The sequence below is a fragment of the Chlamydotis macqueenii genome, chromosome 3, assembly GCF_036417535.1.
Source record: "Chlamydotis macqueenii isolate bChlMac1 chromosome 3, bChlMac1.mat, whole genome shotgun sequence".
In the NCBI taxonomy this organism is placed as follows: Eukaryota; Metazoa; Chordata; class Aves; order Otidiformes; family Otididae; genus Chlamydotis; species Chlamydotis macqueenii.
This window is the reverse complement of record NC_141558.1, coordinates 81362677-81385225: the sequence shown is the minus strand read 5'-3', so window position 1 is coordinate 81385225 and position 22549 is coordinate 81362677. Positions and strand designations below refer to the sequence as shown.

Sequence of the window (22549 nt, the reverse complement as noted above, 5' to 3'; positions counted from 1 at the left end):
ATCATCACCAGTATTACATGTTTTAAAGGACTTCATGAATTTAATTTAGTCAGCTGTTGCTGTCAATTTTTAACAATGTAGCAACAGTGGTCTAATTTTTTCCCCACTATTTTGGTTTTTAACCATTACCAATAAGGAGAGGGGTACAATTGCTAGTAAATCTTGTTTCTAGAATTGTATTTTAAGTCCTTTGCGTTGTTTGATACCATTTGGGGGATATGTAGAAAGGGAACAAATGAAATACATGTAAATAAAGACAGAATCGAGAAACTGCTCCATTTTAATCGTATGCATACTATACAACCAACGTGTACAGGATCTTTAAGCGATATAAAAGTTACCTAACATGTTTTTGTCTTGTTAATGATGGTAAATCAGAGAAGACAGTTACTTATATCTGTTCCTTCTTTTCATTATCAAGTTCTAAGTCTTGTTTTGGAAGCAGTTTGTGAATTATAACTTTTGTTTGCTAATAAAATATCAATTTAACTAGGGGAAAAAAATATAAAAGTTGTTTGCCGGTTCTTGGAAGTGATGTAGTTCGAATATTTGGAAATGATTCTCATGGGCATGATAACATCCCAAAGAGTCTAATTTATCCATTTAATCAATATAAATACCTCTCAAAATAGAAAGCCTAACAGACATAGAATTCCTAGATTTTGTAATTTACTTTTCATGTTCAGTGAAGAAATTATTTATTACAGAGGAACAGGTAGAGATTTCTTTGAGGTAGTAAGTATATTTGTCTTGAAATTCCATAATAATATAATTAGTGTAATTTGACAGTTTAGAGATCATGCACTTTGTAACAAAGAATTTTAAATCCTTGAGTTAATGCAAGTTCTCCACTTAAGTGTGAGGCCAAGATTTTTTCCTAATATCTTTTTGTATAATATTCTGAGATACATGTTATATCAGAAAAGCATTTGGTGAACAAATATGTTAAAAATAAGAAATAACTTCCAAGACCGGGAAAGACACCACATTAGTTTGTTTTTCCCATTTTTATGCGCATGTAGGGTTGTTCATCAGGGAACATTCTTACCATCTGGTCTGCCAAGTGACTGTTCAGACTTTCACTCTCTGACAATGAGTCTTAGCTCTCAAGAGACACCTCTGGCTCTAATCTAGATCTTGTCTTGCCTATTCTCAAAACACTCAGTCCATCTCATACTAGTGAGGATGTCCATGGACAAAAAACTGTATCTAGTTTAGGCTAGCATTTCACCACCTTACGCTGAATATGAATCAATTATCCTTCCACTACTAACCAAATATCTGTCAAATTGATTAGACTGACTTCCTAGCAGTTGCATATTTGACAGAAATGTCTGTCTTCTAAATTCTGTGCAAAGTTACTACAACATTCTACATTGCAAGAAATAATTCCTATATTAAACTATAGGATACTGAAACAGAGATAAAGCAAACTGCTGAATTCAGGTCAAACATGGTTTTAATTCCATTTTATTCTGCCAGTTTCTGTGGACCTACCCTATTCAAATGCATCAAACAATAATGCAAATATATTCTTAAGCTTTGTGTTTGAATTATATACGCAAAGAACTAGGAAAAGATGCCTACCACACTTCACTATGCAGTTTCATATTCTGGGTACAAAAATTTGTTTATATTTAAACACACGTTTAGGGCAGAAGGACTCAAAAATAAACCAAATAATGTGTTATAACTTACCAAATAGGTAGAACTGACTGATGCCAGTCTTCATATTCAAAGACATCTCTGAACAACCTAGAACTTCTTTAGCCTCACTTTTTAGAACTGTGTCAGTACCAAGATAGACTTATATTTGGATTGAATGAATAAACAGCTCGTTTTATTAAAAATAACAGGAACGCTTTATAAATAATAATTTTGTACGTTGAGATGGTATATTTTCAACTGCATCAGATTAAATTGCTGCTGTAATGTTAAAATTATTAAAGTAATTTTGTAAATGTTAAACTGAAGACACTTATGGCAGTTCACCAATCAGAGTCAAAATCCATTTCTTTCCAAGATTTAGAGGCATTTCTTTTGTATTGTTCAAGTTCCTAAAATAGAAACATACGTACATATTAATCTAATCTTCTCATTACTAAAAGTTATGATACATACATTAGCCATTTGAACATTTAAAGCAAGTACAAACATTTTTCACTGTAGAAAAAATGTACTATATATTTTTTTATCTCTAACAAAATTATAATAGAACAGCTATAAATTTTGCCACATTTGCTCTCGTACATGGAGCTAGATTTTATTTATTTAGACCTAGATACTTTTTAGGGAAAAAGAAATTTTGTCTCTTTTTTTGGACATTCAGTTTGAGAAACCAGGCTCCCTATGAACATACCAAAATGTACCACTATATATGTTTTAAAAACAGGAACTAGAATTAACCAACAGAAACTACTGTTTCACACACATGAAGTAGGGCCTTTCAAGAACCAAAATGGATTGGTAATTCCTTAAGATTACAGACAAGAAACTAGAAGAACAAAGCCTACTATCTTTTAATTTTTTTTTTTTTTCCTAAGCACAGGACTGAAATGAACTTCTGTAAGCTTATATGACACCAATGGTGAGAACTCTGTAAGCTTATATGTCACCAGTGGTGAGAACTTAAGAGAGCTACCCGTGGATCTTATAAAGCCCTGCAGAACACAGCTTGTCCAGAAAGCAGTAAGCAGAAATAGATTTTAAAGGAACGCGATGGGTCTTTAGGCAATTGACATACCATATCTATTCAAGCTATGGTACTGGATATTTGTGGAAATATTATTCATCATCGCTTGAGATTTTTCAAGAAGTGTATTAGTCATGACAGACAGTGATGCCATGCTTTTACTTTTGCTTTGTTTTTCAATTAGCAGTTAAAATATTGTTTTAGGTGCTACTGTTTAGTAGATTGAAAATTTAGCATCTGCATGTAAAAACAAAAAGCAAACCCAATGTGGTAATAAAATTATGCATCTTTTAGATAGTAATTAGATTATTAAAAGCAAACAGAGGCTTAAATTGTGGAGGTATAACTAAAGCGAATTAGGTATGAAAGATGAGGCAGTCTGCATCAGGCTATACTTGACATCAGCTTAGTACCAGCAAAGTAAACAAATAACCTTGTTTCAGTCAAAAGTGCTACTGGGAGTTTTGAAGCCTACAATAAAAGGTTCTAGCAACACTACCAACCACAATTTCATCTTCTGAATTTTATGTAGTGTGCATACTGACAGGAAGTATTTCTGAAGACTTTTTTTCAGCAAAAATTAATTTAGAAAGCACTATGATTGTTTTTCGTTCATTTAAGAGTAAGAAGGCTTCCAACGTATTTGCAGGAAGATGATACTCTAAGGTACTGTTCAACCTAACCATGCATGACTTGCAATATAAAAAAGTCGTCATATCTTCCTTACATCAGGAAAAGAGGTGGACAAAAAACAGTGATTAGTAAAAATGTAGCAAAGACCCTCACAAGTGGGCATGTGCGTTATATGATAACTATTCTGATTTTAATAGAATGGACTTAACAGAGTAAGGGAGGTTTCACTGCAGGTATACGGATACCAGAACAGACAAAAATAACAAAATTTGCACCTGGTGAATTTAATAGAAGTATTAATTTTCAGTCAAGAGCACAGAGGGAAGAAGAAGAAAATAAAGGGCAGAGCAACAAAGAAATAATAATCTTAAAATTGAATGGAAATAATAAATGGCATTTTCTCTCTCTCAGGAAGTAACTTCAGCGGCTTTGTGCAAAATTTTCAGAAAGCACCACAGATTTATGAGCTGTAAGAGGATCTGTAATTAGTGCATATTCTTCATGACGCCTGCAGGAGTCTAGTTTTACAGTTAAGTAACTCAGATGAGTGACACAGAACATACTGTGTCTAGTCTAAATATAGTAAGTTGCATTATTAAACACAATGCTAGTACTACTGCTCTATCTCTAAGCTGGTCTTTACTCAGTATTTTCACTCCCTCGTTATTAATATGAAGTAATTATCATCTTGGAACATACTAAACTGTGGAAACTTGCCAACAAGAATAGAAAGAATACTGTGATATTTTAAGGAGCACGTGTAACCTGATTTATGCTAAGTAAATAATTTCAATTTTAACAACTTTCTCAAAGGCTACAGGAAGTGGCAAAAATAGACAATGAAGTTTTACATATAATGACAATGCTGTCTTGGGGTCATGTCTACAGGTGTTGCCTAAATAATTAACCTTACAGATTTATCATCTGACTAACCTGTTTCAAGAAAGAAGCAGGTAATTTAGCAGAATTAATTTTGCTGTAATTTACTAGCTAGAAGGCAATTCAGTGTAAAGGCAATTCAGAAAAATACAGAAGTACCAAAACCACAACATATATTAAAATATAACTGTATAGCTATTCCATTACATGCAGAAGTACAGAACAAAATGATAAATATTTATTTTGGAGACATATGTAGGTAAGACTAACATTTAAACAATGAGAAATGAAAAAAAAATAGATTAAATGGGAGGATATTTACAAAAAAAAATAACCTTTAACAAAATCAGTGATTTAAGAAGGAAAATGCTGTCAGGAAAGTACACTTCCTTAGTTTTCATGTGAAACAGAAAGTAAAATAAATCCCCATAAGTCAGAAACGTAATGGAAAAATCTTTCAAATACAGCTTAAAGATCACTCCAGAGACCCTTCTGAAATAGGGTACCTTCCTGTTCATAAAGTTCCATACTGCAACATAGGCAGCATTCTAGAATATATGGTAACTATACAATTGGCTAACAGACCCTCTCTCCAAACTGAAAGAAGGTCCTACGGAAGAATGTATCTCAAAGTACACCAAAACAGCCATAGCATTATGCTTCCTTTGTTTTCTGGCTAGCAAGTGCAGCGGGCACAGATTAGATTTACAAAGAACTAACAATTGCAACTTAAATATGTTTTCAGTGTGTTGAGTGCTTTAAACATTATTAGTGCTAGCAACTTGTCCTAGATGTCTCAACACTGGCATAAAGTGGATTTTTAAAATGTTTTTTTTTTTACTTTAATGCTTCTCTACTTCTGTGTTTCTATAAATTCTTCATCTGTCAAGTGGGGAAGATCATAGCTAATCTCATAAAGGGATTGGAAAAAAAGACTTAACTGATGTTTGTGAGGCACTCAGGTAAGATAACATTACCACACAATCTCAGAGAAAAAAAATTAATACTTTTGTGTTCATTGAAATGTCTGAATGGCAGGTTGAGAAATAAGGTACACAAAGAGTAAGGATGATGAAAAGAAATACTGAACAATTGAATTGAGACATCAGCAAAATAGTATATGATCATGTAATTAAAGACAATACTATAATGTCTACAAACAAGGAGGAAAAATTAGCATTGTAGAAAAAGCCTTAATTGTTGCATTCCCTCAGTTCCGAGGGACTGATATGATTTCAAATTTCTTTTTCATCCAGTTTCTTACTGAAAGTGCCCTCAATCTAGAACATGGTGAAAATAACCAAGTACTGAAACAAGGATTAAAAATCTAAAGCACCTAAACTGCAGTAGGAAATTCAATAACAGTGCTCTAACAATGCTCTTTAAGTTGGTTTAAAAAAAAAATAATCTTTTGTGCCCATGCTTTCCTGTGAAAATGAGAAAGCTTATTCTTGGCAGTGGAGTAAACATCCTAAATAACTTTTTCTCCACAACACGAAGACTAGCACTTCTCCTCCTCTGGAGAAAATGAAAGATGCTACTGCTCTGTTACCCATGTTAAGGTGTCTGTGATACTTCTCTGCCCAGTAACACTGGTCAGACCAAGGAGGTTTACTGTACAACATGCAATCTTCTATTCTGTTGGAAGAGATTGGAATTGCCTCCTGAAGTTTTGCAAGATGGTAATGCCAGCAAAGTATGCTGAAAAAATATGGCTCTTGTTCTGTTGGCCAACAGAGTCTCCATCTCAAACAGACAGCTGCAGATCTGAGACCAAAATGACTTTTAGTTGGGAATGACATGGTTAACCAAGTCCCTCCTATTTTAGGAGAAATAGGACTATATTTCCTTGTAAGATGTTACAGAACCTCCCCTTCTTCTGTTTATAACTTGTTGAAGTTTTAACAGTTACAGCCCTGTTCGTTGAGATCTGCTTCCATTACTTCTTGTTAGCTGACACCAAAGGGCACCAAGCATCTGCTTCTTTTTTATTTTTTTTAGTATATTTTATGGCATTAGGCTTCAGCTAAAACTGGAGCCAATCTCTAAAGTAAGACCTTTGTGTAACAAGGGCCAGTCACCATGAACTTTGGCATTGTGTGACACAAATTTCTTAAGTACCTGACCGGGAGGCTATCCAACTCTTTGAGCTCAAGGTTAGCTTCATCATTTCCTTCAATGAATGAAGCTGCAGTCAAACGGCCAGGTGAAAAAGGCCCAAGTACCTATTTTGAGTATTAGCAGTACAATGCATAACAGGATAGCTAAGACCTGAAACAAACAAAAACCTTTGAAAAGACAGCTTAGAGTATTTACCTCTGAGGTAGAGAGCATTTCTGAAGTAAACAGAGCAGACAGCCCCATGTACCATCTCACTGCCACACACATTTAGAAGGAATTAAGGAACCAGACTTTCATGTGCTCGTAGGTGCTCACAGATGTAGGTGGTGTAAGTGCAGCTCTAATTGACAATATTATTGTAAAAGATCTCACTCTTACTCAAGTTATGTTTGTATCTAAAATGAAATTAAGGTGACTTTAAAGCATCAAAAGCCAAAAAGTTAGCAGAGAATGGAGAGAAATGGATGATAAGTTTGCCATGTTGTTTATGTTTTACGTGGACTGTATAAAGAGTTAACAGCATGCTACATGTTTAAGGTGTAATAAATATGCAAAATGAAAATTTTTCTTGAATCTTGAAAGCCCTGCAAAGAGCACAAATTTCCAGTTACTCCCAGAGAGAATCTGCTAGTTAAGAAATACATTAAAAATGTAAATTCCAAAAAGGTTCCTGTATTCTGTCTCTCAAAGCTTATCTCCAGAGAATGAAAAAGCAATAAACAATTGCAACAGCACTATTTGACATAAACCTGCATGTTGTATGTCTGTGGGGTAAGAACAGGAACAGAATTCTGAAAAGATATAGTTGAGAAAGGGCTCTGTCTTGAACAAAGGCACAGTGAGTAAAAGTGAGCATTCCAGAGAAAAAATGTCTAGAAATAGAGTGGCATGTCTCATAGTAAACTCTAAAAATATTAAGGAGGCAAAATAATCTGGGCTAAAAGAAAGCAGTCTTATGGCCGAGTGCGGACGAGCTGGACTCTTATCTTTTACAGACAAAAAGCGTCTCAGATAAATACTAGCTGACAGCTGGTACATGGGACTGAGCCAGGTACTTTCTTGTTGCCGTACTTTTTTTTTTAAACTGTTTTCCAATTTTATACTTCAGAATTTAACCTTTTACTCTGCTAGAGCACACAAACCCTAGCTGAAGACAAACTCTTCAACCAAGGTTACAGAGTTGGAATTGATTTAATTAAACTTTATATTGCCACAGTTATCTATAAACCTATTACAGTATTACTGAGCAGTCCTGATCAAGACTGAGTCAGTCAGGTATGCTAGGTCTTCTAGTAGACCCAGCGACAGGGGCTATATTTTGTTGCTGTGTCTTTGTGTTTATTTTTCCTTTAAATCTTATCTTTGAGATAGACAAGCAAACTGGTTATCACCTAGAGTCCAAAGTGCCATATTAATTAACCGAAAGTAACCGAGAAAAATCGTAACATGCGTTTGAATGATTTTAAAATATACACTGTCATCACAGGAAACTTTCATTTTGTGTTATGTCCCACGTTTTAATTAGCAACATGCTGCATATTAAAAATCTTAATATACTGTTCCTCCTACACAGTAGACATCATGAGAGTCTACAGAGAATGTCAGACTTACGATGCATTTAAAAAGTTGCTTTAAAAATAGGACTTTTGTGCCACTTTTCATATAATTGGGAAATCCAAAACCACTTCAAGAATCACTGCAGCTATACAGTTCTCCTTCAGATGTATATTGCTATCTTGGTACATTTCAAATTGAGTGAAATTCTTGGAGTATAAAACATTTTAATAATGTGCAAATAATCTTGTAATAATTGAACTTCATGATAAAGAAGTTTAGGAAATAGCTGCAGATAACAAAAGTAATTTTCTCTTTAATGCTCAAATTACTTGTAGTAGTACAACTAAAAGAAGCTACATTGGTTTGCAATGCCCTTAACAGATTTAAATTGTAAAAGCCTGTCTCTTTTGTTTAAAAACAGAAAATTAATAATTTCCTGTATGATTTAATCAATGCATACCAGTATCTTCTTTTGCAAGACATAAGTATTATCTAAAAATAACAAACCTAGTACATCATATAGTTATTTTGAGATATATAGATATACTGAATATGAGATTACATTATAAATTCCAAAAGCCATGTGCTTTACAAATTTTAATGTTTTCTTGATGTAACAGAAATTCAGAACTGATGCCTACATTAATGGGATATTACAGGTAATGTGCAAGTTCAAAGACTGCAGTGGATTCTTGAAATGGCTTTATTCTTTTACATTATTAATATATTTCTTTGGATCAGGTAACTATGGGTTTACAGCCTTATGCAATCTAACTAAAGTCTACAAAAACGTGACAGCAGTAATAATCTAATCCTTTGGCTTTCTTTTACAAGCATGCAAAAAAATGAGATTTGCCATGGTATTTTAAGGTCAGTTGAGATTAACTTCAGTGCAAGTCAATAAAACTGCCTTTCATCTTAAGAGTGGGGGTCTGTAAAAGCATGTGAGATCTAGATTGGTACAATCCATCATCTTAAAGCACTGTTAGAAAAACCTCCTTTGACCACAGTAACCACAGTAACAAACAGGACACATACAAGATGTGAGAATAGAGTGGAATGTTTTGCAGTCGTTCTAGCAAAGAATTTTCCATGTGCGAAACAAATGAACCTATATGAAACGGAGAGTTTCCAGAATAAGTATGTGATAATTCTTCCAAACAAAGAAAAATACACAAATCTTGGATTGATTTTAACTGACCCATGCCTATGATATTGATGAAGACTATATACAGTACTTCTACTCACGTGATGCTGTACACTGTTATCTATAAGGCAATGCTCTAACATTCATCTAGTTTGCCATAGAATTTTTCTATAAAATTAATTCACCACAAATGTAGGGAAATGCAAAAACACTTCAAAATTAATAAGGAAAAAAAAAAAAAAAAAGGACTCTAGGACTCTTTACCCACTAAAGGTCTTTCCTAGAATTCAGGGGTTAAGCCAGATACTACTATGTGGAATAATTCTGATCAGTCTGTTTAAGATAAAACGCGCATAGCCTGCAAACTCGAGTCAGATATGTTATCATCTCAATACCTTTCCAGTTTAAACAAAAGAAGACAAAAATAATAAAGTAAACAGCTCCCACTCCAAACCTTGATACCACTTCCTAGACTTTCTGCTAGTCAACATAAGTACAGGGTGCAGAAATGAAGATATTAAAGCTTCTCAGCTTGGCTTTAAGATGATTTTACTGAAATAATTCTGGAAGACAGCTAGAGGTAAAACTTGAATTATTAATTTCTAAAGAAACTACGGAGCCAAAACTTTGAGATATAACAATGCTCTACCAGCTTTATGTCTACCAATGGAAAAAAAAACAACAACCAACTACTAAGCTGAAAACTAAACTTGGAAGTTATTTGAAGGCAAAAAGGGGACTACGAGTATATTCCACAATTAATTCAGCAATGCTGGTGGTTCTGGAATACCTGATGGTGAACAGCAATTGGGGAATAACCACCCACCTGGTTTTTCTGAGCTCTCATGACATCAACTTCATACTCAGCGTATTGTAAATCCTTTGCAGGGTCCTTGGTATCTTGTAAATCACAGAAACTCTAAAAGAATATTTGACAAAAACGCAATTAATGAAATTTATCTTCTGTTCTTTTAACAAGAAAATACCACACTGGAGATCTAATGGAAGTATTTGCTTTTAATACAAATGTATTAAAATCCTGCATTTATGGAATAATTTTGTGCTACAGGACAAAGATTAGATTTTAAAAAAATCTTAGATCAGTAAAATGATGAGAAAGTAATAGTGCAGTTGGATTGTACAGGAAAGAAAATGTTCTCATTTGGTGGTTGTTTATTATTCACTCCTCAAAATGAAAATATAATTTGTAGTAAAGGTTGCTCTTGCTAGAGCATTTACTACTAAAGACTAGAATTCAGTTCCAGTTACCAGAAGCATTACTTCAACAGCTGATAAATTGCCAATCTTTTTGCCAAATAGCTGAATTTTCATTTACTAACCTTGAGGAAAGTACAGCTTTAATTCCAAAGTAAATACACTAACAGAAAGAAACACTATCAAATAAATATTTTTTTAAATGTTGGCGTGCACATTTCTCCTTACTCATAACAAATGGAAAGTAGCAAGAAGGAAATCATACAAATGATGGAATAAAATAAAGCAGTATTATACTTATTATTCTAACACACTCGCCTCATTCAAAGCCTCATGCCCTAGGAGTACAAGGATCAGCAGCTTGCTGCAGCCACAAAGAGTTCTCCTCTTGGAACATCACTGTCATTTGGTTTAGCCATTAGGGGATATGTCACCTTAAAAAATTCCAAACACGTTGAGTATAGCTTGTCTCTCAATATAACGAAAGGCAAAGTATAATTTACTTTGCAAAAAACAGAGGGTTACATCAGTACTTCCATTGTTACTAAATGCAGGAAGGTGACTGAAGATGTAGAAGCTAATAATCAAAGCACCACTACATCCAAATCTGTATCTTTTAAAAATGTATGAATTAAAGAGGTTGGACTTTCACTGGACTTGAAAGACAAAAATTGGTAGTGATATTACTATTCTACGAGAAAAAATGCTGTGCAGCAGACATGTAAATACCTACCTTGGGAGGAAATGTTTTCTCAAATACTCTTTTCCACAGTTCCAAAGGTGTGTTTGCACGCATCTTTCCAATATCACTATCAGAAGCGGGTGGTGGTCCTAAGGATTATAGCACAGCACAAAGTAATACAAGTACGTTGTTATAACAACATAAATTATCAAATAATTTTGGATAATGATCCATCTAATTTAATATCTTACCTTCTACAGTGATAAGCTGCAACAAGTTTGAAAAAACATTGATTTCCTACCATGAAACAAGCTGAGTGGTATCGTGTATTATATTTTCTTTTAGATCTAAGCTTGTTGGTACCTCACTATTTGAAGAAGTCCTGATACTTTATTAAACTACTTAACAAAACTGCACAAATAATTCTCAAAAATATAAAAAATGAATCATAATTTTAAACTCTCTAAGCCATTTCCTTCAATGGTCTGTTAAAACTGATACTGATGTGCTATGCTATAATTTAACTTTATTTTTTATTTGCTTAATTTTTTTTTAATTGATTTCAAAAACAATTAAGCAACAAACAGGATAAACAGGAAATATGCTAACCTATTTGGCTCAGCGAATCCAGGCCTGCTGGAATAAATAGAGGTTTGTTGTGATCCACTGATAGAGACTTGCTAAACAGAAAAAAAGAAAACATATCAAGTGAGTATTTAGCCATCAATGAAAAATGACATTATTCGAGTCAAGATTAGACTCTTGCTGGGTTCTGCATACAAATATATGTAAATAAAAATCTACTCAATGCTAGTGGTGACCATGTTTCTAATCCATCAGTTTCGGGATCAAAACAAAGGAGTTATCGCTGTCCTGTGCAGAGACAGGCAGCTGAGACACAGGAGTAAAAGTCCATCAACAAGAATCTTTCAGAGATCATATTTAAGGAAAAAAAAAAACGTTTTGGTGATTAAAATATTTTTTATTAAGTGCTTTTAGACTCTGGGCAAGACATTTAATAGTTGGACAATAATTATGTTACCTTTTATCATAGCCAAATGCCAAGTGATTAATAAGAACACGGGCTTTCAGCAGGAGAGCCTCAGATTTACTAGTAAACTAAAAGAATCAGAAACAAAATACACATTATGATCTTCCATCATAGAAATATTACATTATGTCATCTGCATAGAGGATTTCAGATAGAGCCTGGCTAATTCCTGATCTCAGTAAATTTGGTATATGTTCACTGTATTTACTAGAACAAAAATCTCACCCTCCCTTTCCCAAACATGAATGTATTTGTCACTGAACATATAGATCAAGAAAGATTAAATAAAAATAGCATAAATAAAGGTTAAAGAATAAATTTTAAAATATTGATTCACTTTTGGAGTATGCACATTAAGAGATATAAATTTATTGCTCAAGACTAATGAGTTATTAAGATTTTAAACTCCATGAAAAATTATCCAGAATACCATAAACATTTAGAAATGTTTAATGGATGAACAACTAAAATTGTTCACACATCATAAAAGCAGCTTGATAGTGGCAGAACTGGTACAGATTTATCAGAAAGCAGCTCCCAGAATATCTTCCCAAACAGCATGCTTATTCCTGTCTAAGGGCTTTTGTATCAAACAGATTCATGGCCTTGAGAAAGAAGTCAGATCCCTACTGTGGGAAATGAAGTTTCTCCCACTCATTTCAATGGGAATCAAGATTTAGCAGCCAAAGAGTTTTAGGCTCCTAGTTCTTAATTTTTAATTACAATAGTGCTTAAATACTTTAAAAAAAAATCAAGACAGTTGTATCCTCCATTAAAAAACGATGAATTCAGGTATGAAACTACAAAAGCTGTAAAATTTCCATATATGCAAAAGGACATGCTGTGATTATAATAATTTAAAGCAAACATAAGTTGCTTGGTAATCAAAATAAGCCACTATTAAATACTATTTATTACATGAATAATGGTTGATACATTAGCACCATCTCTTGATGTAGAGAACACTCAAGATGCAGCTTTTTTGGATCGTGAACCTCAGCGTACATGTTTCTGCCTGTACTCAGGAGATTACCTGCCAAACTCAAGCCCAGTTTATATATCTACATGAATACTTCATGGCAGTTCCTACTCATTACTGTAAAAAAATAATCCCACCTTTATTCTTCAACACTGTAACTGTGGTAATCTGGTATGCTTAAACTGCTGTGAAGACTGCCCTTGGATCTAAGTTTTTAAATCTACCAAAGCCAGGTCACTAGACATAAGTACATGCTTCTACCAAAAAGGCCAGTCCTCTAATTCCACCTAGGGCGATCACTTTTTTCCCTCCTCCTTTCTTGTACCAACAAATTTTTGCCAGACGTGCAGTAAAGTCCACACAGGAACTGAGCTGGCTAACAGAAAAAAAGTTTTTATTTAGATTTTTTCTGATGCTGGGAATTATGTACTTTGTTTGTTCACAAGGTATATCCATCCATCCCCTGCCAAGACCTGTAACCTGTTTGACAGGTTAGCTCAGGGAGAAAGCTACTGTAAAACCAATTAAATCCCATTTTGTCTCGGAGTTTTAAATGTCTTTTTTTAAAAATATTGTTTTGTAACACAAATATTGCTCATCTTCTCTATGGTTAGTTAGAAAGTGAATATACACACCACTAATGATGCTCCATAATAATGTGAAACAAATCGAAGTGTCTTGCTTATTATTTTCCTCATTTCAGAGTCAAACTCCTGAAAAAGTTTATATTGGAACATATATATAAGAAACAAAAAACAAAATATTACAGCTAGAACTTTTCATTTTTTATATAAACTGCAATGCACTTAGGCTACAATATATGAGGCTTTCAGCTGTCAGCATAATTATATCTTAAGACAGAATCAGTAACAGCCTACTCTGAAAAGAAATGTCACAATTTCCCTTTGTTTCTTTTTTACAGAGGGAGCCTAATTCAGGCAATATGTTAGCCCAGAAAAAGTTTCTTAATGGAGAATGTGTATTCAATTTTAAATTAATTTGTTTCATTTTGTTTTAAATTTTTAGAAGCAGAAATACTGCCTACCAGAAGAATAAGGATTTTTTTCTTTTTCTGAAAATATTTAACTTTCAGTAAACCTTTAAGTATATGCTTTCTAAATTCTAATATCTGCAAGATTTGAAAGGTGCATAAAAATACTTTTTCATCAATGTTTCTTTAATGTAAGATCATACAGATGGCCCTCCCTGGATAAAGTGGGCGAAAACCTGGTCCCAATGAAGCCTGCAGGAGTCTAGTCACAGACTCCAAAGGAATTAGACTGTTATTCTGTGCTTACTACATGAGCCACTGATTTTTAAAGAGGTCATGGCTCTGCATAAAGCCTCAGTATGAAAGAAGGCACAGTACCTTTTTATTAATAAAGAATTAAGCAACTGAAAGAGTCAGCCAAGTATCAGTGCACTATGTAGTCATCCAGAGAAGCACAGGCTGCCAGCACAACAGCTAAAAATCAAAGTACTGTTCTAGTTTCTCATGATCAAGTGCTGCTTGAAAACTGAGTATGCATTTGTTTGAATTGTTAACGTCCTGGGAGAGAATCCAGCAGCACTATCACACTTCTTTCCTTGTCCCCTCTAAAAGATGCAATTACTTGTCTCTAAAAACTTAAGAAGTACTTAAAAAACAAGAAAGTTCCAGACTGAAATGATAGTTTACTGTGTGTGCTGCCACAGCTACCAAAAAATCTAATCAGTTGACTTGGGAGACGCCCCTCTTTCACTACCATAAACTTGCAGCTCCTGTCAGAAGGGACACATGGAGGTGGATTTCTCTCATTATAAAAAAAAGTCATCAACACGATGCTTTCTTGCTTCCGTCCTTGGTCTGCAGCAACTTATATCTCAACATTTTCCAAGTACATCTCAAAAATTATTAGTTTGGGAGTGTTTTGTGAAGAAATGACAGTATGCCTTCCATAATGCTGTTGGATGGAAAGATTTTTTTGCGGTAGAAGGCTGACTGGATGTGCTTTGGTTCAAATGATTACTACCAGATCACCAGGATTTTAGTATATAGAATCTTTACCAGGAATCTTTTAATTATTTAAAAAAAATAGAATTAAGCATTACTTACATGAAAAAGATCGTATTTGCTTCCAATTATCACCAAGGGTATTGGAAAAGGGTCAACTAACTCATAATCCTATTAAACAGAAACATGACAGTTAAGCAGGGTAAACAAACTATGGAAGATTGCAACTGTTAAAACAACTGAAAAAGGTAAAATTAATTCACAGAAGACAAGCTCTATTTTTTTCAATACCTTAAGTTAGATGAATACACTTCAACGCGATATCCACACTATATTCTACAATTTTCTCATTTTCTTCATAAATGGTTAGGAAATAATCCCTCTGAGCAGTCAGAACACGTACTGGCACAAAAGGGCACTTACACTATATACTCCAGCTCCAACATCAGATGGGAAAGGAAGAGAGGAAAAACCCCACATATTCACAGAACAACTGTCAGACTGGATTAGTAGGATGAGCTCTTTGACACATTCCCCCTCCTTGCATCACATCCAAAGCAATATGAAGAAAATCTGAGGAAAATTAAGCTGAATGATTTGCTTGTGTCACACATTTGTCCTCCCCACATCACATAATCCAAACTCTTAAAAAAGATTTTAATGTGATTTCCAAATGTTTGATAGCAGCAGAAAGAGGAAATGTCACCTAGCAACCACAAAAATGCAAATTAATACCAATGGACAAAAACAGCTCTGGGGAGGTAGATTTAACTGTTAAATAGTTAACTTCCGATAAAAGTTTTAATAAGTGGATTACAATGCTTCTCAAGTTATCTGGAAGGTTTTCCTGTAGTCCATATGAAAGGAGACAATCCCCTCATGTGTTCACACAGTTATTTAGTCTAGCTGCTTTGGCTACAGCAGAGTGGAAAAAGAGATGTGTTGTAGCAGAGGTTGACCTAACTGTTCCCTTCTAAACCCGGTTATTTCACATACAGGTTAAATGACAGTCACTGTATTACCAAGAAGCTGCGATACTGAAAATCCTCTACTTTGAGAGGAAAAATAATGGCTTCACTCATACGCTGTCAATGCAAAAGCTTTGAGCAAAATTATCACAACTTAAAACTGGATATATAGAATATAGAAGTGAAAAAAAATAGCTTTAGTTTCTTAACTAAGAAAAAATTAATTTGGATAACATCAGAAACATTAAAACTGGCATACTGAACCGTATTCTTCTTTTGACTACGGAATTAATTTTTGACTATAGACTACTGTAGGTGCATCTAGCCTTTTTAAACAAGGTCTGCAATTGATATGCTTTATCATCATAGCCAATAATCCTTTATCCAGCCCAACAGAATATATCTAATCCTTAAAAAACCCTCTAAGAATCTAATCAGTTCCTGTTTATCATAAAAATGTTTAGCTATAAAAAGGCAAATAAAATTCTGTGTAAACTGACATTTATGTTGACTATAAAAGATAGTATTTCCTCCCACAAAATTGACATATTTTTTTCTTGAACGATGATGAAAATTTAAAGAGAACCACAAAGTAACATAACATTTTGTTTGCATCCTTTCTGGTTTTGATAATGAAGGGTGAATAGAAATTCTAGTTTAGAAGGTATAATTGTGTTCCCTACAAGGCAAGTGGAACAAGTCTTCTCTTCTTAACAACTGATGGCATTATTCTTTTTACTTATTGAAAAAAGGCTGCAATTTTCTGATATGTAAGCCCCTCTATGTAAACTTGACACCGTGGTCATGATTTATTGCCAAGTGTGCTTGCAGGCATTTTCTTTTTGTGAATTACGTTCTCTAAAAGTAAAAACCAAAACCATAATCTAGCAGACCTCAAACTCTACACTCTGAATCTACTGAGTGTTGCACATGTTGCTTTCTCAAAAATTTTAAAAGGTACTTTTCAAATTTTGAGCTATATAAGCATTTGCTGCATTGCAACATTTTATAGAAGTTACAGTAACTAGACTTATGTGCCAAATCTTTGAATTGTTGAATACTTATTTATGCATTATATACACACAACATTTGCAGAGGTTTAATGCACAATGACTTTTCATTTCTTTCGCGCATAATCTAGTTTAGCTTTTCCAGAGATTTAGTTAGCAATTATGTTTAAAGGACTGATGTTAACATTTCTGAAACTTTATAATTTAATTAGTTGTCAGATTATCAAAAGGCATTGAGTTTGTGATAGACATTTAAATAAATGCAAAGTATATAGTCATGTTGATGGCTGTTACAACTATATTCTTTGCTTAAATTTGTACCTTCAGCTAGTCTCTTGCTAGATGACTTTTGTACATTCTAGTTTTCATCTTCATTTTAAAAAGATGAGGGGGGAAAAAAAGCAAACTGCTACTCTAAGACTATTTCTTTTGATTGGTGTAACATGCCATAACAATCACATTAGATATCTAACAAAAAGATATAAGAAACCTTCTTTCCTTGTTTCTGCTCTTATTGAATTTTTATTAAATTGCTATAATTTTCCAGTGAACAGGTTCATCTACATCAAATGGATTTTCAGTCATGCATAAAAATCTAAAAGAGTTGTTTATGATTTTCAAAAGCATTATCTTTAACTGTATAAAGGCCTGTGACATCTGGAGAAAATATTAGAAGTAACTTACTGGATGATCCCTCTGCAGATTGTTCTGCATCCTCTGTTTAACTTCAGTAGCTACTTCAGGATTTGTCTTTTCCAGTTTGGTTAAAATTTTGTTCACGTGGTTCCTGGTGGCCTGCAGAAGTTTCTCCATCGTGGTCCAGAGTTCATGAGGTTTGGACAAATCCAATACAAGAACTACAGCAAATGACCTATTTTAAAAGGCATTATTTGGCCAGATCTTTAGCGTATGAGACAATTAACAGTTTCATATACAACCATACTGTAGTATAAATGGTGAAAGCAACAAATGTGACAATACAAATGCTAAGCTAGAATTAAATGTGACAACAAAGGGAGATGGCTCTTTTAAAGATACTCTGAGCTCTGAAGAAACCTTTCCATTGTCTCTTGTTCAGAACTATTACTTTGCCATCTTTACATCAGAGGTTTGGGGGGATTCTATATATTAAACTTTATTTCTGAAGACTTTGTAAAATAGACAGTAAAATACACAAATATCCTGAGCCCGTTTAACTCCTTCTTCCAGTATGACTGGGCACTTCAGCTATAATGTATCCCTGGCATCTCATAACCCTGCAATCCCAGATATAGCAATGTTAGCAAATGGTTAGGATCATTCCTAACCATTAATGTATTAGATGTTCTATACTGTCATTATTATTTTGTAATATGAAATAGAAAAAAATGGTTCAGGGCAATATTCTGTGCCATGGACCGCGCTAATTAATTGGAACCTCAAATAAGCATACGAGAAAGTCTTCTGAAAGGTAAACAGAAGAACTCAGAGTACTCAAGACGTACTTATGTGTGAAGGAAAGCTGAAATTAACTTTGGAATTGTTATTAGTCACTTACCTTATGTTGTTGCTAGTAATTGGTATTCGAATCAGTTCCAGTAATGAGGTTCCACCACCTAGTTCCCAAAAATGAGCTATATCTTTGGGCTGTAAAAGAGTTTCTTTATGTTAGAAATGTGTGCTTCCATGCAACACCAAGATCTTCAGCTGATGAACTGTTTTTTCATGAAACTGACTCAGAACAAGAGCATATATTATTTCGTTAGTATTTTCTAAAAAACAAAACCAAACAAAAAAAAACCCCATGATCAAGAAATCCTATACCACACTTACAAAAGACTCCTGGCATGCCTATGACTGTCTTGATAAAGGACTACAGTAAGTAAAAAAGTCAGGAAGCAGCATGATTAATGAAAAACATTAAAAAAAACATGTTATCTTCCCTTTCTTTTTGCTTACTACAGCTCAAGACTAATGCTTCTGGAGCAGTTTGCAACTTAAAAATAATGTATCTCTACCTTCGCATTTAGTTTCTGGAAAAAAAATTAAGTTATTTTTATCTTTCAGATAGAGTCAGATTTTTCACTCCCTGCTTCACTAATAGAAACAGCAATTACCTGCAGCAACAGTTATTGCTGCTGAGCAGTGTTGTGCTGTGATGGAAATAGGTTCAATATTTCTGTTAACATAATCTGCAGTGTAAAATTTAGTGATATGGACACATAACCCAAAAATTTAATGTTGATTTAACATCCTCTAAGATGACTGCTTCTCTCATAAAAATGGTAGTAAAGCATCTTCATTGGTTTGTACTCGTTTTGCATTTTAAAGACAAAGTTAAAGGCATGTATCCTGTGTTACGCAAACATGACAAACACGGTACTTTTTATAAATGAATACGACTGCTTTGCGTTACACTTTGGTCTCTCGTCTACTGCGTTTTAGTGAGAGGGGAAAAATCAAATTACAAATTAGAAAACAAAATTATGCTAGCTAATTTTAATAAAATTATATTAAAAAACCCCTTTATGTTTCACAAACAATAAGCTAAAAACTCTAAGGTACTTATACATAAAACTCAAACACATTTTTGTGTGTGTGTATATATATATAAAAAAGATACAGTAAACTATACTTTCTGGATACTCACTGTATTGTGTCTCCTTGCCCTTCTTCCAAAAGTATATTCCAAGGCTAATGTTGGCTTTGGAATCTCTTCCCTACGCAAGAAAAAATAACTTCATTTTTTTCAAGATCCTCTACAATAGAGAAAGTTAATGCTACTGTTACTAAATTCTATTTATCAATCAGTTCAGAATTTGGCTTAGAGAGCAGCACAGAGAGGACACTTTAAGACAACAGGTCTCAGTTGCTAAGGACAGGAGACGTAGCAGCACCACCCTGAATAGATGGCCATTTAAGCGGTAACACTGGAGGAGGACCGAAGGGGTCAGATGACAGGTAGTAATGAAGGGAAATAACTTTATCCATAAGTGATCTACCAGTCACAAAAGACAACATCTGGATACACATATTATGAATTATCACACAATATAACTATTTATGTAAAATTCTAATCCACAGTTTCAAACTACTTTAGAAAATTCAACATGTACCTCTCAAGACACCTCAGTATAATAGTGGTCTTTCCCTGGAAATTAAAAACAAAGAAGAACACTACTTTAATGTCATTAAAGCATAGAAGTTGTATCGCTAAATGAAACTCAACTCATTTACCATTCCAATAATAAAGTACTGGAAAAGTGTAAACTCACGTAATTGTTTGTAGCCTTATAGTGGAAACTTAACTGCCAGCTTTCTGTCAGAATCAAGTTACACTACCATTATTATAATTATAAACTAATAGAGATGACAAATACAGTCATAGGAACAGTGTGCTTAAAATTAGACATTAGGGATCAATCTGGACAACTCTGTTAAACTGTTTAACAGTTTTTAATTATTAATAATACATTTATTTAATGTTTGGTTTCCACTGGAATTAAATTATTACTGATGAGATGGAAATAAAAAGAATGCTTAAAATGCAAATAAACATCTAGAAAAATATGCCTTTACACTGTTGAAATTCAGACACTAAGCACCATGCCACACTGAAGGAGCTAGCACTTCTACAATTTACTCATGTGTCCTTTCCCATCTCAAAAATCAGTGAATTTCAGGTAAATCTGAAATCAGGTAAAGTCACTGTATTTTCTCTGAAAAAAGTATTTTAAAAATTGCTGATCAGAGGTTGTACATATACCAATCCTTCTGAAATAAAAACTGTGTGCTTAAAAATATGACTCACTTGATCAAAAAGGCAAATATTTCCTTATTTACTTTTCAAATAAATGCTAACAGAAGAAAAATATGAAAGTGCTAATGACCCACTTTATGGGACAATGAGGTAAACAACCTCAGACATGTAGAATCATGAGCTTGCAATCACTGATAACACATGTTCCAATCTGTCTGACATAGATACAGACACAATTCATAGTAGGATGCCAAGGCCTTTATTTACAACAGAACTCGTATCGATGCACTTAAACTGGATTGTTACCAGTTAAACCTTTACAAGGGGAAATTAGACATGTCAAAGAATTAAAGAGGACAGCATTATTTCTGGCAGTTACTTTTACAAAAATTAATGAAGCCAGATCTCAAAGAATTAGTGCATCATCAATAACAATTGTTGAAGTTTTTACTATCCAAACCATAAACTTGAAATTCTGAATTGTAAGAACGGCTACTTGGTCCACACTCTGTGGAAAGCTCACTCTGCAGAATCAGAACATGATGTATTCTGTTTTCAGAAAAATTGTGAGCCACTTACTTATCAGATATTTTCACTGACACAGACTATGTTCAAAGAAAGCACAGAATCACACAGTATTTAGCGTTACCCCATTTTTGTTTCCCATAAATAATATTGATTTTTCCCAAACTTCCACAGGCTTGCCATCATCGACAGAGTTTTCTCTCTTCTCCACTTCAGCTATAGCAAGATCCCATAAAGTATCACTAGTTGGAAAAAACAAAATAAGAGTGTCAGTAGAGAAAAACTGTGGACCCTTAGACCATAATCCCTGAAAATATCTAAATGGATAAATGAAGGGTATTGTGGTTTATGATATATTATCATAATTATTATTACTATTTCACATCACATGCCCTCTGCTTGTCGAAGTATGTCTTTTAAAAAAAATCAAGTTAAGTAAAATTCCTCAGGTAACCTCTACAGACATTTGTGGCACAGGCTGAGTAAGTATCAGCTCGGTGGCTGGAGGCTTTGTTTTCGGTACATTTAAGACACATTTAGAAGGTTTTCTAGCGATTAAGGCCTCCCACGGCACCCTGCAGCTCAGGCTGGCAGTCTCCCGGGAGTGGGAAGCTGCCGGACGCCGGCACCGGAGGAGCCGGTAACGGGTCAGGTGGCTGGGGAGGGCTCGGGACTCGCTCCCGGTACTGCTCGGGGCAACGAGGGCTTCCCCTCCTGAGGCTCCCCCAGGCCCACCTGCGGGGCGGCGGACGCGGCTCAGGTTTCCCCCTTTTCTATGGGGCCCCTGACAGGAGCAAGCGGCCCCTCGCCCCAAGGGCCAGGCGTGCCCCCATCCCGCCCCCGGCACCGCTCGCTTTCGGGGTCAGAGGCCGAAACGGCCCCCTTTTAAATCTCCCTCCCTCCATCCCTCCTCCAGGCTGTTCTTCCCGGCCGCCGGCTCCTTCCCCATTTGGCAGCGCAGGCAAGCCCCCAGGAGAAGACAGGGGAGCCTGCCGAGCCTAAGCAGGGCTCTCCATTACCTGGCCTTGGGCATCGCTCCTTCGGGCCCGGGCCTGGCACCCCGTCGCTATGGGAGCCGCGCAGGGCACGCTGGGAGGTGTAGTTCTGCCGGGAGGCGCTGAAGGGGACGGAGGCCTCTTCCCAGCGGGGCCATGCCGCCCCCTCGCCTCGCGGCCCGGCGGCGCTGTACCTGCCTCAGCTCTTCCCGCTGCCGCTCCTGCGCCTCGGCCCCTCGTAGCCGGTAGCGGTGGGGCAAGCGGGCGGGAAGGAATTTCTCTGCCGGTTGCCCGCGCTGCGGCGGGCTCAGCCGCCTCGGGGGTTGCGGCCGCCGCGCCCCTGAGGTGAGTGAAGGCCCGCGG

At 35.2% G+C, this 22549-nt stretch overlaps 1 protein-coding gene across 2 annotated transcripts; it reads right to left on the bottom strand.

The window, feature by feature from the left end:
• Nucleotides 1–262: 262 nt before the first annotated feature.
• On the bottom strand, nucleotides 263–22298 carry DYNC2LI1 (dynein cytoplasmic 2 light intermediate chain 1). 2 transcript variants are annotated; one of them, XM_086743816.1, is made up of 13 exons: nucleotides 22211–22298; nucleotides 21316–21433; nucleotides 20023–20057; nucleotides 19557–19626; nucleotides 18465–18553; nucleotides 17612–17798; nucleotides 15052–15120; nucleotides 13592–13669; nucleotides 11969–12045; nucleotides 11536–11606; nucleotides 10978–11075; nucleotides 9856–9948; nucleotides 263–2057 (listed from the first exon to the last, which is right to left on the bottom strand). In XM_086743816.1, the coding sequence occupies exons 1-13, from the start codon at nucleotides 22222–22224 to the stop codon at nucleotides 1989–1991; spliced, it is 1068 nt and encodes a 355-aa protein (XP_086599942.1). In that variant the 5' UTR covers nucleotides 22225–22298; the 3' UTR covers nucleotides 263–1988. The 2 variants fall into 2 exon arrangements, with proteins under 2 accessions (XP_086599942.1, XP_086599944.1); XM_086743818.1 differs by having other exon boundaries at nucleotides 21364–21433; nucleotides 22211–22282.
• Between the last annotated feature and the right edge of the window lie 251 nt (nucleotides 22299–22549).